This window comes from Rhinopithecus bieti, unplaced genomic scaffold, assembly GCF_001698545.2.
Source record: "Rhinopithecus bieti isolate Rb0 unplaced genomic scaffold, ASM169854v2 scaffold_27781, whole genome shotgun sequence".
NCBI lineage: Eukaryota > Metazoa > Chordata > Mammalia > Primates > Cercopithecidae > Rhinopithecus > Rhinopithecus bieti.
In genome coordinates this window covers 406,359-423,497 of record NW_016812388.1, presented here as the reverse complement: position 1 = coordinate 423,497, position 17,139 = coordinate 406,359, and the positions used below count along the sequence as shown (strand labels likewise).

At 42.4% G+C, this 17,139-nt stretch overlaps 1 protein-coding gene across 7 annotated transcripts in view; it reads left to right on the top strand.

The window, feature by feature from the left end:
- Window positions 1-3,925: 3,925 nt before the first annotated feature.
- Window positions 3,926-17,139, top strand: part of USP50 (ubiquitin specific peptidase 50) — a 70,128-nt gene continuing 56,914 nt past the window's right edge. For 2 of the 7 annotated variants that reach the window (XM_017896199.1, XM_017896195.1), the window contains exons 1-5: window positions 3,926-4,161; window positions 5,817-6,011; window positions 6,802-6,997; window positions 9,338-9,553; window positions 11,790-11,932. In XM_017896199.1, coding sequence (XP_017751688.1) covers window positions 4,109-4,161; window positions 5,817-6,011; window positions 6,802-6,997; window positions 9,338-9,553; window positions 11,790-11,932 — 803 coding nt within the window. In that variant the 5' untranslated portion in view covers window positions 3,926-4,108. Of the gene's footprint in view, window positions 4,162-4,193; window positions 4,441-5,585; window positions 5,623-5,816; window positions 6,012-6,801; window positions 6,998-9,337; window positions 9,554-11,789; window positions 11,933-17,139 lie in introns of those variants that run through there. The other 5 variants (XM_017896197.1, XM_017896201.1, XM_017896200.1 and 2 more) reach the window with 5 other exon arrangements.

The following is a 17,139-nucleotide window of genomic DNA, read 5'->3' as shown; positions in this document are numbered from 1 at the left end:
TAAATAAATAAAATATCAGATGTAATCCATTGAACAAAACGGGAATTTGTGAGTCCATGCTGATTAAAAGAATAAACAGAGACATAGCCAGGTGCGGTGGCTCACGCCTGTAATCCCAACACTTTGGGAGGCCAAGGTGGATCGCCTCAAGCTCAGGAGTTCAAGACTAGCATGGGCAACATGGCAAAACCCTGTCTCTACAAAAAATACAAAAATTATCCAGGCATTGGCGACACGCGCCTGTAGTCCCAGCTACACGGGAGGCTGAAGCTGGAGAATCGCTTAAGCCCGGGAAGTGAAGGTTGCAGGGAGCTGAGATTGTGCCACTGTACTCCAGCCTGGGGGACAGTGAGACCCTGTCTCAAAAGAAAAAAAAGAAATGGAGAAACTTCTCTTTATAGTAGAGTACCAACAGATGAATGTAGTCAGAATAATGATATTAGAAAATCACCACTTGGCAATCACCATAGCAAAAATTAATCCGGCCAAGAAACATCAATTGCTAAAACTAGTGTATGAAAGTTTGATGAGGAACAGAGCATTTACATAGTCTCAAAGTCCTCCCTGCAAAATGCTTTCTGATGATTACGAAAGGAAAAACTACATTGGAGAAATCTGGGAGACTCCACTTCATTCAAGTTATCACAGTTAATCACAGTTCACATAACCAGTGCTGGGACAAATCAAAATTGTATAATATTTGATACAAATGCAATATGAACACAGCTTCACTTCAGTGATATTCTTCATAAAAATGCATAATGTGAATCTAATCATGAGGAAACATCAGACAACATTGTTCCCATAATGTTCTTTTATGGCGATTTTTTTTTTTTTTCTGATCTAGGATTCAGTCTGGATAGATGTAGCTTCTGAATAGAAATTAAGGGATATTCTTCACAATAATTGGTCAGTAATCTTCAAAAGTCAAGTTCATTAAAATCAAGGAAATACATAGAACCGTTTCAGGTTGAAGGAGCCTAAAGGAGACATGACAACTAAATGCAATGTGAGATCTCAGCTCAACTATATCTGGTTTTCCTTTTTGTGTTTTGTTTTGTTTTGAGACAGAGTCTTGTTCTGTCTCAAGGCTAGAGGGCAGTGGCGTGATCTTGACTCACTGCGATTTCTGCTTCCCGGGTTCAAGGGATTCTCGTCCCTCAGCCTCCAGAGTAGCTGGGGTTACAGGCCTGCACCACATGGCCAGCTATTCTTTTTGTATTTTCAGTAGAGACAGGGTTTCGACATGTTGGCCTGGCTGGTCTCTAACTCCTGGCCTCAAGTGGATCTGTCCGCCTCAGGCTCCCAAAGTGCTGGGATTGCAAGTATGAGCCACCACTCCTGGCTTTTGGGGTTCTTTTTGAGACAGGGTCTCACTCTGTCACCCAGGCTGGAGCACAATGGCACAATCACAGCTCGCTGCAAACTTGACCTCCTGGGCTCAAGTGACCCTTCCATCTTGGCCTCCTGAGTAGCTGGAACTACAGTCATATGCCACCATGCCCAGCTAATTATTATTATTATTGGTAGAGGGAGGGTGGGGAGTGGAGTGGAGGGGGAATGGGGGTGGGGGTGAGGGATATTCTCACTGTGTTGCCCAAAGTGGTCTTGAATTCCTGGACTCAAGCGATCCTCCTACCTCGGCCTCCCCAAGTGCTGGAATTATAGGCATGAGCCACCACACCTAGCCCCATGTCTGGTTTTGTTTTTTGTTTTTTGTTTTTTTTGAGACAGAGTCTCGCTCTGTTGCCCAGGCTGGAGTGCAGTGGCCGGATCTCAGCTCACTGCAAGCTCTGCCTCCCGGGTTTACGCCATTCTCCTGCCTCAGCCTCCCGAGTAGTTGGGACTACAGGCGCCCACCACCTCACCTGGCTAGTTTTTTGTATTTTTTTAGTAGAGACGGGGTTTCACCGTGTTAGCCAGGATGGTCTCGATCTCCTGACCTCGTGATCCGCCCGTCTCGGCCTCCCAAAGTGCTGGGATTACAGGCTTGAGCCACCGCGCCCGGCCCCATGTCTGGTTTTAAACTAAGTTTAGTAGTTTGTTATATAGCACAGAACATTAACACATAGATAATCTAACTCATGAACATAGATACAAAACCCTTGAACAAAAAGATTAACAACTAGAACCCAACAATTCATGAAAATAACTGCATCACAAACAAAATATACCTGAGGAATAGAAGATTAGTTTAATATGTGACCATCATTGATAATGAACAACAATAACAGAATAAGGAAGAAAATCTCATGATTACCTCAATAAATACAGAGAAATCTGGTCATAATCATGAATCTATCCATTCATGATTACAACTCTTCAAAACTATGACTGCAAACATCATGCTTAATGGTGAATTATCCAAAGCTTTCTCTCTGAGTTAAGGAATTAGCTATCTCCACTTCCATTCACTAGTTTACTATGTTCACTTTTTTCTTTTTTTTTTTTCAGACGGAGTCTCGTTCTGTCACCCAGACTGGAGTGCAGTGGCCGGATTTCAGCTCACTGCAAGCTCCGCCTCCCGGGTTCACGCCATTCTCCTGCCTCAGCCTCCCGAGTAGCTGGGACGACAGGCGTCCGCCACCTTGCCCGGCTAGTTTTTTGTATTTTTTTAGTAGAGACGGGGTTTCACCGTGTTAGCCAGGATGGTCTCGATCTCCTGACCTCGTGATCCACCCGTCTCGGTCTCCCAAAGTGCTGGGATTACAGGCTTGAGCCACAACGCCCGGCCTTTTTCGCTATTTTACTGGCAGTCCTCACTCGTAAAGAAGGTAAGAAGTAAGACTCAGGAAAAAATTAAACTGATTTTGTTGCAGACAATTTGAATGTGTTTATAGAAAAGCCAAAGAACCTATGTAAAAAGTAGACTTAAGTAAGTCAAGTTAGGCTTACTTTGAGATAGAGTCTCGCTCTGTCGCCCAGGCTGGAGTGCAGTGGCCGGATCTCAGCTCACTGCAAGCTCCGCCTCCCGGGTTCACGCCATTCTCCTGCCTCAGCCTCCCGACTAGCTGGGACTACAGGCGCCCGCCACCACGCCCGGCTAATTTTTTGTATTTTTTAGTGGAGACGGGGTTTCACCGTGTTAGCCAGGATGGTCTCGATCTCCTGACCTCGTGATCCGCCCGCCTCGGCCTCCCAAAGTGCTAGGATTACAGGCGTGAGCCACCGCGCCCGGCCTCTTTTTAATTTTTTAAACTTGCAGAAGAGTTGCAAGAATAATGCTCTTTAGTGGGCCTTCACTTGGATTCACCAACTGCTGGCGTGTGGCTTTACAGTATATGCTTTATCACTCCCCTTCCTTCCCGTCCTCGGGTCCCTGTGTCTTCCTGAACCGTTTGAAAACAGGTTGCATATATCATGCCCCTGTCCCCCAAAAAACTTCAGTGTGTATTTTCTAAGAACAAGGGCATCCCCTTGCATAAACACAGTACAATTTTATCAAATTCAGAAGATTCAACATTAATAGAAAAAACTATCTGCATATTATCCATATTCAAATTTCATCAATTGTTCCCATAATGTTCTTTTATGGCAATTTTTTTTTTTCTGATCCAGGATTCAGTCCAGATAGATGTAGCTCCTGAATAGAAGTGAAAGTCCTCCCTCCCCACGGTGAGGAAATTCCCTCAGGGCTCTTAGGTGTGGTGTAGTCGCTGGTAAGGGGGAATGACTGCCCAAAGCAGGCAGGGTTGCCGTAGTGTCCACTAACTCAGTGGCGGTAAATCTTCTGTGCACATGTAAGTGTGTGTGTGTGTGTAATATATACACACGCAAGAGAAACTGAGTGATGGAGGAAGGGAGGTTATATGTAGTTCATTCTCTGAAGCCTAATCTTTTTAAAACATTTCAGACAACCAAGTAACAGTGTCTCATGGCAACATGCTAGAATCTTGAAGGTGAATGGAAAGGATTATGATGTATGGAAAATCCAAGTTGGAGTGGTGCCTGATACAGGTGAAAATCAGTTTGCAGCTACTGGAAGAGAGAGGAGCATATCAGTTGTTTAAAACAAAAAGTCAGTGTTAACAGGCTCAGAGAAATGGAAGTTGAAAGGAATAGTTGTAGCTGCTGAATAGAAGTGAAATTCCAACGTGGTTCCATTAAAATGACTTCTCAGCGATCTCTCCCTGCAGATGACTTCGGTATCTACTATGTCCTGTGAGCCTTGATCTACTACAGCTTTCTAGATAAGCCCAACTCAGAGGAGTCAGGGGATACATGCTACATGCAGGAGGGTTCTCCCAGGTGTGACCCATGGGAGGTCCCCCGAAAGGAAGGAAGATTGTACCTAATATCTTGGCAATAAATACATGTTCTTCCTAAAGGGTGACAGTCTAGGACTTCCTGTGGTATCAGTGAGTAAAAGTGAAAATGACCATTCTTATAACAGTGAACACTTTTCAAACTGGCATAACTGTGCTTAAAAGCATGTATGAGGTGAGTCACTGTCTCATGGAGCCCCAACTTTAGATACAATATATGGAAAGAAAAATCCCAGAGGACGTAGATACCAGGTTGCCTGGCACGATATAAAAAATTACAAGAGGAAGCTCTGTGCAGGGAGAGGAGGTGCCCTTTGGAACCCTCAGGTTCTCTCTGTGCAGGCAGGTCTGGCCAATTCACATGAACACTCTAATCCTGTAGCTTACTGGGAAGGACATCCTAGACCAGTCACTTAAAAAAAGTTTTTAAGTTGTCATTTATTGATGAACCTGTGTCAAGTACCTTGCGTGATACCTTCATAATCCTCACAACCATCCTATAAGGCAGATGACATTATTCATATTTTATAGACAAGAAACAGACATAGAATCCCAGATCCTATAACTAGTAAATGGCATAGTTGGGATTTAAACTAAGATCTATTTTTTACAAAGTCTGTGCGCTTTCTCCTTTCCATGTATATATGTGTGTGTGTATTTATATGTATATAGCTATATACATATATACATATATGTGTGCTCTTAAGATATCTATATGCATGCTCTTAATATGTGTATATGTTATGCTTTCAATATATATGCTATATATACATACATACACAAATATACACATATATACATCACATATATATAGGCAATCTTAATATATATAAACCCAAATATCTTAAAGGATAGATATATTGGGAGAGAGGGAGGGAGGCAAACAGATGATAGGCAGATATTCCTTTTCTCTACATACCGCCACACACCCCGTGGGTAAATGACTAAATCACTTCAAACCTGACATCTCATCTGTAAAATGGGATGTAAAAATAATTGTTCCTACCTTACACAATTGTTGAGAGATTTAATGGGAAAATGCATGTTAAGTACTTAAATAGTGCCAGGCTCACTACCTGATAGCTATTGTTTTATTAACTTTTAATAATAATAATAATAATTTAATTACTTGTCCAGCAAGTTGTCAGTTGTCTTGCTTTGGTTTTAGAAATAAATTTTTATCTGTCTTATTTGGCTTCAGGCACTTGTTCACAGTTCTGTTCTAAGTAATGTAATTTTGTTTTTAATTTAATTTATGTAATAGAGACAAGATCTCACTATGTTACCCTGGCTGGTCTCAAGCTCCTGGCCTCAAGCAATCCTCCCACCTCGGCCTCCCAAAGGGCTGGGATTACAGGTGTGAGCCACTATTCTCCGCCATGATGTAATTTTAGACTCCAAGTTCCCATACTTCCTGTCCTTGGTGGGGAATGCGTTTGGAGGAAGTCTTATTAAGAACTCTTCTTTATTTCACAATATTGAGAGGCTTATTGTCATTTGTACTTATTTTGTTCTCTCAAAACCCTTTCTTTCCATGTGGCACCAACACAGTGCAGAGTGCACAGATTACTATGATACTCTTCCAGTTAAGGAGGCTGATGGGAGCCAGCCCTGTTTTCAGGGCATCACTGGCTTGCGAAACTTGGGCAACACATGCTACATGAATGCCATCTTACAGTGTCTCTGCAGCATCTCGCCGCTGGTGGAATACTTCCTCTCCGGGAAGTATATCACTGCTCTTCAAAAGTAAGACCATTTGCGTTCCCTGCAGCCCAGCTCCCACCCCCACTTCCCCACAGGTGAGGTTAGAGAAGGAACTCTGGAATCCCTATTAAGTGATTAAACAAACAAGTCAGTAGAGGTTGTAGCTTCCCAGATAACATGCTAGAGTAAGTAAAAGTGGGAAGGGCAACCAAGAAATGAATGCAGCTCCTTTTTTTTATTTTTATTTTTTTAATTTTTGTCGTTGTTGAGACAGGGTCTCGTTCTGTTGCCCAGGCTGGAGTGCAGTGGCATGATCTTGGCTCCCTGCCACCTCTGCTCCTCAGGTTCAAGTGACTCTCCTGCCTCAGCCTCCTGAGTAGCTGGGATTACAGGCATGCGCCACCATGCCTGGCTAATTTTTTTGTATTTTTTTTTTGTATTTTTAGTAGAGAGGGGGTTTCACCATGTTGGACAGGCTGGTCTTAAACTCCTGACCTCAAGTGATCCACCTCTCCCAACCCACCACCTCGGCCCCACAAAGTGCTGGAATTACAGGCATGAGCCTCTGAACCTGGCCTCCTTTTTTTTTCTTTTAGACAGAGTCGTGTTCTGTCACCCAGACTGGGGTGAAGTAGTGGTATGATCACAGCTCACCGCAGCCTCGACCTTCTGGGGGCTCAAGCGATCCTCCTGCATTGGCCTCCCAAAGTGCTGGTGTTACAGGCATGAGACACCACGCTCTTCTATTTTGAGACTAATTTCCCAGGCTTGGGTGATGAGGTGCCTTCTTTTCATTAAATCAGCCAGAAACATATCCCTTTCTTCTTCCAAGCGATTGCAGCGAGGTTGCCACTGCTTTTGCCTACCTGATGACAGACATGTGGCTGGGAGACTCAGACTGTGTCTCACCAGAAATATTCTGGTCAGCTCTTGGCAACCTCTACCCAGCATTTACGAAAAAGACACAACAAGACGCTCAGGAATTCTTGATTTATGTCCTAAACGAACTTCATGAAGCTCTAAAAAAGGTAAGTAGAATTAATGACCTTGAAATAGGGTGGTTCTGCACTTTTATCAGCAACTTCCATTTCTCATTCTTTTGCTTGTTCAGTTAATATTGTCTACTTTGTGCCAAGCACTGTGCTAGGTGTCCCATGGAGAACATCCAAGTTAGTATTTGAATGTGTAACTATATTTACCAAACTTACCTGTCATCAGAATCACCTGGGAAGATTTTACAGCACAGATGTTAAGGCACATACTCCAGGGGTAATGAATTACAATGTCTTTGGGGAAAGCTTACTTGGCATTTCCAGTGGTCAGCCAGGCGTGGGAAACACTAGTCTACTTTTCTTTGGAAATAAAGGCTGCATGGACTAGTTTTTAAAAGTGCAAAATATATTCCTCATGAGAAATAACATATAGAATTTTATAGCTTACATTTTCTTGGGACCTACAAATCCATGAAAATATTAAGCTTGATATTAGATTAAGCAACAGATCTACGCACTACAAAGTTTCATCCTCATACCAAACATGCCTAACCCGAGTTCATCACCGAATTAGGACATACGTTTCATTAAACATGAAGTCTTCAGTTACTCTAGAGGTTTTGCCTTTATTTACAAAACTCACTGCCCTTAGTCTTGGTCTGAGACCCACATTCTCTGAAAATGTGGGTCTTGACTTTATGCAATGTCCTTCTTGCTAATGTTACCTCACTGCACCTCTAATACCCAGGGAATGGTTAGCATTGAGATTGCAAACTATAGCTATTAATTGTTCTCTTTGGCAGGCCTCAGTTCCGTTTTTCATTTAGAGTAATAAAAAAAATTCATGGTCGGGCGCTGTGGTTGGCACCTGTAATCCCAGCATTTTGGGAGGCTAAGGCGGGTGGATCACTTGAGGTCAGGAGTTCGAGACCATCCTGGCTAACATGGTGAAACCCCGTCTCTACTAAAAATACAAAAATTAGCCAGGCATGTTGGCGGGCACCTGTAGTCCCAGCTACTCGGGAGGCTGAGGCATGAGAATTGCTTAAACTCAGAAGGCGGAGGTTGCAGTGAGCTGAGATCCCGCCACTGCACTCCAGCCTGGGTGACGGAGTGAGACTCTGTCTCAAAACAACAACAACAAAAAAACCAACAATGAAAAGAAAGAAAAAAAAATGTATTCATGGCAGTACTTTTTAAAGAGAAGAGGCGAGTGGGCAGTAAAAATCACTGATGTCCTCTTCTACAGCCAATCTGAAACAAATAGCATTCTGTTTCCCAAGATCAAACTAGGAATTAGGGGAATTAAGTCACTGTCAGGGTGGAAGACTTTGGCAGCAGAGTGTGACGAAAGGAGCAAGCAGAAGTGGAATGGTGAGCACAGCCCCAGATTAGAGCCAGCTGTGGAGCTAACGCATCTTCAAAATGTATATTCTACTGAGACTCTTCAATCACTGAAAACTCAGGGTGTGCCCAAGAAATGCTGTTGCTGAGTATGAGCTAGATCCAAACCAGGCCACAAGGCTAGTTCTGCCAGGCTGCCTTAGGAATTTCAGATTTGCTCTCTTATCTTTTTCAAAAAAAATTAACCCTGTAGAGACAGGATTTTGCTATGTTGCCCAATCTGATCTCAAACTCCTTGTCTCACATGATCCTCCCAATTCAGCCTCCCAAAGCACCACGATTACAGACATGAGCCACTGTGCCTGGCCAAGATGTGCTCTTTTAAAAAAGTGTTTTCTATAAGTTAAAGGAGAAAAGGCTACAGAATTTAACCTAAAGGGACTGGAGACAGGAAAGATTGGATTTCTTAATATTTTACCTTTAGATCTGCTTGAGTGACCTAATGCTAATTTAGCTTACTTACCCCCTTCCCAGGAAAAACTAGCTCCCAAGGCTAGTAACTTATGGGGCCATGGGTATATGTTTTACCAGAGTTAGGGTGTCATCACTCCTCTGTTTCACCTAGAGGAAAAATATCTGAATTATCAGAAATCACACATGATATATATACTTTCAAGGATATCTTACTCTATTGTCTGAATCCAAAGCTAAGTGGTTTCTGGTAGCAATGTATCATTCTGATAGAAAAAAAATCAGTCATTTCATTGAAAACTTTTTTTTTTTTGAAACGTGGTCTCACTCTGTCACCCAGGCTGGAGTGCAGTAGTGCTAACACAGCTCACTGCAGCCTCGAACTCCTGGGCTCAACTGATCCTCCAACCTCAGCCTCCCAAGTAGCTGGCACCATAGATGTGTGCTACCACGCCTAGCTCATTTTTTTTTTTCTTTGTAGAGATGGGATCTCACCATGTTGCCACAGTCTTTTTTAAATAACCAGTAATTAATCTGGGTGAAATTTGCTCCTTGATTCAGTACCACTACCCCCGGAGAAGATCACATGACAAAGGTTCTGCTCAGAGATGCTGCAGGAAGTGGATTACCACTGAGACATCCGTCATCACCCAGCTGTTTGAAGGGCAGCTCAATTACAGCATCGTATGTTTAAAGTGTGAGAAATGCACCTACAAGAACGAAGTCTTCACTGTCCTCTCACTCCCCATTCCATCCGAATGTGAATGCTCCCTTCAGGTAGGAATGTGGTATTCCTGGGCACTTTGTCTTGCTATACTCTCAGCCCTGGATTTTCTCAGGGCTGTTTCCTACATTTGTTTAGTAGGAGAGACAGCTTTATAACTTTAATTTTAAAAGAAATAGGCTGGGCGCAGTGGCTCATGCCTGTAATCCCAGCCCTTTTGGCCGAGGCAGGCGGATCACCTGAGGTCAGGAGTTCAAGACCAGCCTGACCAACATGGTGAAACCCTGTCTCTACTAAAAATACAAAAATTAGTTGGGCATGATGGCGGGCACCTGTAATCCCAGCTACTCGGGAGACTGAGCCATGAGAATCGCTTGAACCCGGGAGGTGGAGGTTGTAGTGAGCCAAGATCACACCACTGCACTCCAACCTGGGCGACAGAGTGAGTCTCCGTCTCAAATAAGTAAATAAATAAATAAATAAATAAATAAATAAATAAATAAATGAAAGAGGAAGTCCATGATGACAGTATTTTTTTTAGGGACATACTGGTCAAAAGTTACTAGGAATTCAATCTTATTTTTAAATGTACTCAATGAAATAGCCTGATTGTAAAACTGGAAATACAGTGGGGTTTATTCAGTCTATTGAAATAGACTTGTGCATAAAAGAAATTTGTAATTTCTTGCAAAAATTTATGACCCTCCCTTACCCCAGAGGTCTGTAAGGTCTAGACTTGGAACTAGATATAAAACATTCTAGACTCTCAGTCTCGCGCTCTTATATTTTGGACTAAAGCTGTGAAATGTTTTGGAAAGACAGAATGGAATCAGTGCCTTGGTTTACCTCTCAAATTTTCTTCGCCACAATGCCAAAAAGTTAATCTGTAACTGGGGATGTGAGCATGGGGTGAGTGGCAGTAGAAGGCAGCCAGCAATAAGGAGCAAATAAGGGGCGGACAGCAGTAAGGTTTCTTGCAGAATTCTATAAATTTATATTTTTTTCTTCCTAAATTATGAAAGCACATTTTATTGCTAAAAGTTTTATCTACCAGAATTGGATAATAGAATCCTATTACTTATTCAGCACTGGGCTTTGTTTCTCAGCTCAAACTGCTAAAGATTGTTGGAAAGAAATTCCAAACACCTAAGTAAGGTGCCAGTGGGTCCTCTGCAAACAAAATCTGTGCTCATCTTCTTCTTCCAGTTAATGGTTTGCAGAACCAAGGACCTGGCCACATTGAGGATCTATCCTATGGATATGGGGTCTAATTTATCCCTGTTCTGCTATCTTTATCATAGGCCACCCCCAAACCCTGAGAGTCATTTTTGTCACCAGATCATTTTAGCAATGAGATGAATAGCATAAAGCAGCTGCCTGATTTCACTGGTGAAAATTGCAAAGTCGCCGGGCATGGAGGCTCAAGCCTATAATCCCAGCACTTTGAGAGGCCAAGGCAGGCGGATCATGAAGTCAAGAGATCAAGACCATCCTGGCCAACATGGTGAAACCCCATCTCTACTAAAAATACAGAAATTAGCTGGGCATGGTGGCGTGTGCCTGTAGTCCTGGCTACTTGGAGGCTGAGGCAGGAGAATAGCTTGAACCCAGGAGGCAGAGGTTGCAGTGAGCCAAGATCGTGCCACTGCACTCCAGCCTGGCGACAGAGCGAGACTCCATCTCGAAAAAAAAATAAATAAATAAAATTTAAAAATAAATAAAAATTGCAAAATCAGTATTATTCGAGAAAAAACAGAAAAGTTAAAATGCTTATTTATAGGCTGGGTGTGGTGGCTCATGCCTGTAATCCCAGCACTTTGGGAGGCCAAGGTAGGCAGATCACCCCGTTTCTACTAAAAATACAAAGATTAGCTGGGCTTGGTGGTGCGTGCCTGTAGTCCCAGCTCCTTAGGAGGCTGAGGCGGGAGAATCACTTGAACTGTGAGGTGGAGGTTGCAATGAGTCGAGATCATGCCACTGTAGTCCAGCCTGTGCAACAGAGCGAGACTCCATCTCAAAAAAAAAGAAAACAAAAAACCCAAAAAACTGATTTATAGATTATAAGTGAGGTAGGCACTCAAATCCATCTCAGTAACAAGAAATACCTTCTAGGTGGATTTTACAGATATCTGGCTGCAACTAGTGAGACTGTTATCTTCTGGACTTGTTGACTTTGAGAAAAGCACTGAGAATTACATTTCCTCGGCATTTGCAAAGTTCCAATAGAAACAGAGAGTGCAGGTTGCAGTGGATCCAATTTGGTCACCAAATCCTTTTTTTCCTGAACAGGACTGTCTCCAGTGTTTTTTTCAACAAGACACACTGACCTGGAACAACCAAATTCACTGCTCCTTTTGTGAAACCAAGCAAGAAACTGCCGTGAGGGCTGGTATTTCCAAGGCACCCAAAATAATTATTTTTCACCTTAAAAGGTATGGATTTTTACATTTTGTGGGCACATATTTTCGAACAGCTTTCTAGAGATGTAATTCACATGCCAATAATTGGCCCATTTAGAGTATACAGTTCAATGATATTTGGTATATTACATTATTGTTTTTAAATTGTGATAAAATATATACAGCATACATAAAACTTTGCCATTTTAGCAATTCTAATCATACAATTCATTGGCATTCATTATTCACAATGTTGTGCAACAATCATCACTGTTTCTAAAACTTCTTCATCACCCAAACAGAAACTCTGTAACCTTTAGTAACTCCACATTCCTGCCCCGCGAGTCCCTGGTAAGATACTTCAGTGATGGTCTGTCAAGGTCTTCGGTGTATTTTAAAAATTGGGTTGTTGGTTTTCTTTCTTTCTTTTTTTTTTTTTTTTAAGACGGAGTCTCACTCTGTTGCCAGGCTGGAGTGCAGTGATATGATCTCGGCTCACTGCAACTTCCACCTCCCGGGTTCAAGCTATTTTCCTGCCTCAGCCTCCCTAGTAGCTGGGACTACAGGTGCATGCCACCATGCCCAGCTAATATTTTTTGTATTTTTAGTAGACATGGGGTTTCACCATGTTGGCCAGGATGGTCTAATCTCTTGACCTCATGATCCGCCTGCCTCGGTCTCCCAAAGTTCTGGGATTACAGGCGTGAGCCACTGCGCCTGGCCAGGTTGTTGGTTTTCTAATTGTTGAGTTTTAAGATTTCCCTTCCCTCCCCTCCCCTCCCTTCTTTTTTTCAGTCTCTCGCTTTGTCACAGAGGCTGGAGTGCAGTGGTGCAATCTCAGTTCTTGCAGTCTCCGCTTCTCTGGTTCAAGCCATTCTCCTGACTCAGCCTCCAGAGTAGCTGGGACTACAGGCACCCGCCAGCATGCCTGGCTAATTCTTACTTTTTTTGGTAGAGACAGGTTTTCACCATGTTGCCCAGGCAGGTCTCGAACTCCTGAGCTCAGGTGATCTGAATGATCTGCCCACTTTAGTCTCCCAAAGTGCTTGGATTATAGGCATGAGCCACTGTGCCTAGCCAAATTTCTTGTATATTTTCAATAGCAGTTCTTTACCAGAGGTGTTTTTTTTTTTTTTTTTTTTAGTCCATGGCTTGTTTTTTATTCTTTTGACAGTATTTTGTAGAGCAGAAAATTTTGACTTTAATGGAGTCCAGCTTTTCAATTCTTTTGTAAAGGAGGCCTTTGGTGTTGTAGCTAAAAAGTCATTGCCAAACACAAGATTATCTAGATCTTCTCCAGTGTTATCTTCCAGGAGTTTTGTAGTTTTCTGTTTTACGTTTTGGTCTGTGATCCATTTTGAGTTAATTTTTGTGAAGGGTGTAAGGTTTGTGTGTGGATTCTTCTTCTTTTTTTTTTTTTCATGTAGATATCCAGTTGTCTCAGCACCATTTGTTGAAAAAGGTTATCTTTTCTCCATTGTATTACCTTTGTTCCTTTGTCAATGATCAGTTGATCATATCTTTGTGGGTCCATTTCTGAGCTCTCTTGTCTATACCATTCTTTTTCTTTTTTTTTTTTTTCTTTCAGCAATACCACACAGTCTTGATTATTCTGGTTTTAAAATAAGTTTTGAAGTTTGGTAATGTCAGTCCAATTATGTTTTCCTTCAGTATAGTTTTGGCTACTCTGGATCTTTTACCTCATCCTGTAAACTTTAGAATCATTTTGTCAATATCCACAAAATAAGTTATTGGGATTTTGATTGGAATTACATTGTGTTTACAGATCAAATTGGGAAGAACTGACATCTTGACAATATTGAAGATTCTTATCCATGAATATAGAATATATCTCTCTGTTTATTTAGGTTCTTCTCAGATTTCTTTCATGAGAATTTTCTAGTTTTCCTTCTATAGGTCTTGTACATATTTTGTTAATTTTATAACTAAGTATTTCATTTTTGAGGGTGCTAATGTGAATGGTATTGTGTTTTTTTTTTTATTTATTTTATTTTATTTTTTTTTGAGACAGAGTCTTGCTCTGTCACCCAGGCTGGAGTGCAGTGACACGGTCTCGGCTCACTGCAAGCTCCGCCTCCCAGGTTGATGCCATTCTCCTGCCTCAGCCTCCTGAGTAGCTGGGACTACAGGTGCCTGCCACCACGCCCGGCTAATTTTTTGTATTTTTAGTAGAGACAGGGATTCCCCGTGTAGCTAGGATGGTCTCGATCTCCTGACCTCGTGATCCGCCCACCTTGGCCTCCCAAAGTGCTGGGATTACAGGCGTGAGCCACCGCGCCCGGCCTGGATCTGTCCATTTCTAACAGAGGTGTGTTAATATCTCCAACTATAAAAGTGGATTTATCTATTTCTCCTTGCAGTTCTATCAGTTTTTCCTCTGTGTGTGTGTGTGTGTGTGTGTGTGTGTTTGTGAGACAGAGTTTCACTCTGTTGCCCAGGCTGGAGTGCAGTGGTGCAGTCTTGGCTCACTGCAAACTCTGCCTCCTGGGTTTAAGCAATTCTCATGTCCTACCCTCCCGAGTAGCTGGGATTACAGGTGCGTGCCACCACACCTGCCTAGTTTTTGTATTTTTAGTAGAGACAGGGTTTAGCCATGTTGGCCAGGCTGGACTCGAACTCCTGACCTCAAGCGGCCCACCCACCTCAGCCTCCCAACGTGCTGGGATTACAGGCATGAGCCACAGTGCCCAGCCAGTTTTTCCTCATGTATTTTGACCGTTTGTTGCTAAGTGCATATACGTTAAGAATTTCTCTTTTTTTTTGAGACGGAGTCTCGCTCTGTCACCCAGGCTGGAGTGCAGTGGCCGGATCTCAGCTCACTGCAAGCTCCGCCTCCCGGGTTTACGCCATTCTGCTGCCTCAGCCTCCAGAGTAGATGGGACTACAGGCGCCCGCCACCTCGCCCGGCTAGTTTTTTGTATTTTTTTTAGTAGAGACGGGGTTTCACCGTGTTAGCCAGGATGGTCTCGATCTCCTGACCTCGTGATCTGCCTGTCTCGGCCTCCCAAAGTGCTGGGATTACAGGCTTGAGCCACTGCACCCGGCCTACGTTAAGAATTTCTATGTCTTCTTGAAAAATTGATCCCTTGATCATTATATATGGCCCTTTTTATCCTCAATCATTCTTTGTTTTGAAGACTGCTGTCTGAAATTAATATAACTACTCCCACTTTCTTAGTGGTAGGATGGTTTGTTTTCCTCCATCTGTTTACTTTAGTCTCTATGTGTCTTTATATTTCTTTTCTTTTTTTTTTTTTTTTTGAGGCGGAGTCTCGCTCTGTCACCCGGACTGGAGTGCAGTGGCCAGATCTCAGCTCACTGCAAGCTCCGCCTCCCGGGTTTACTCCATTCTCCTGCCTCAGCCTCCCGAGTAGCTGGGACTACAGGCGCCCGCCACCACGCCCGGCTAGTTTTGTATTTTAGTAGAGACAGGGTTTCACCGTGTTAGCCAGGATGGTCTCAATCTCCTGACCTCGTGATCCTCCCGTCTCGGCCTCCCAAAGTGCTGGGATTACAGGCTTGAGCCACCACGCCCGACTGTGTCTTTATATTTCAAGTATGTTTCTTGTACACAGTATATAGTTGGATTTTGTTTTTGATTCATTGTGACAATCTGTGTTTTAATTAATGTATATAACCACTGACATTCAAAGTGATTGTTGATGCCGTTGGGTTAAATATCTGTTGTACTTGTTACTGCTTTCTATTTGTTGCCCTTGTTCTTTGTGTTCCTGTTTTTATCTACCACTCTTTTCCTGCTTTTTGTGATTTTAATTGAGCATCTTATATGACTCCATTTTCTCTCCTTTATTACCATATCAGCTATACTTTTTAAAACATTTTTTAGTGGTTGCCTTAGAGTTTGCAATATACATTTACAACTAATCCATGTCCACTTTCAAATAACACCATACTGCTTTCCTTGTATCATTGCTGTCATTCATTTCACTTATATATAAAGATACACAAGAATATATATGATATATATGTAAGCATACATAATTGAATATATTGTCTCTATTATTGTTTTGAATAAACTGTTATGTTAGATCAATTAATAATAAGAAAACAGTTTTCATTTTACCCTCACGTATTCCTTCTTCAGTGCTCTTTCTTTATGTGGATCCAAGTGTTTGACCTATATCATTTTCCTTCTCTGTAAAGGATTTCTTTTAACATTTTTTTTTTTTTTTTGAGATGGAGTCTTACTCTGTTGCCCAGCCTGGAAGGCAGTGGCATGATCTCGGCTCACTGCAACCTCTGCCTCACGGGTTCAAGCGATTCTCCTGCCTCAGCCTCCCGAGTAGCTGAGATTACAGACCTGCACCACCATGGCAGGCTAATTTTGTTATTTTTGGTAGAGACGGGGTTTCACGATGTTGCCAGGGTGGTTTTGAACTCCCTACCTCAAGTGATCCACCCACTTTGGCTTCTCAGAGTAGCTGTGATTACAGGCATGAGCCACCGTGCCCAGCCTCTTTTAACATTTCTTGCAAGGCAGGTCTACTGGCAAAAAATTCCCTTAATGTTTCTTTGTCCAATGACGTCATTATTTCCCTTCAAGTTTGAAGGTTCATTTTACAGGGTACAGAATTCTAGGTTGGTGGTTTTCTTCTCTTTTAACACTTTCAATATTTTATTCCACTTTCTTCTTGTTTGCATGGTTTCTGAGAAGTTAGATGTAATTCTTATGTTTGCTCCTCTGTATGTGTGGTTTCTGCCCCCCACTCTGGCTTCTTTTGGGATTTTTGTCCTTATCTTTGATATTCTGCAGTTTGAAAATGAAATGCCTAGGTGTCATTTTTCTGGTATTTATCTTTCTTGGTGTTCTCTGAGCTTCCTGAATCTGTGGTTTGGTGTATGGCATTAATCTGGGAAAATTCTCAGTCATTATTGTTTCAAATATTTTTTCTTTTCTTTTCCTTTTGGTATTTCCACTACACAGATGTTACATCTTCATAGTTGTCCCACAGGCCTTGGATATTGTTGTGCTTTTTTTTTTTAAGTCTATTTTCTTTCTTTTTTTTTTTTAGTAGAGATCCAGGGGTGCGGGGAGGGGCTCTTACTTTGTTGCCCAGGCTGGTCTGGAACTCCTGGGCTCAGGCGATTCTTCCACCTTGGCCTCCCAAAGTGCTGGGATACAGGCGTGAGCCACTGCACCCAGCCGGTCTTTTTTCTTTCTTCTTTTCTTTTTTCTTTTCTTTTTTTTTTTTTTTTTT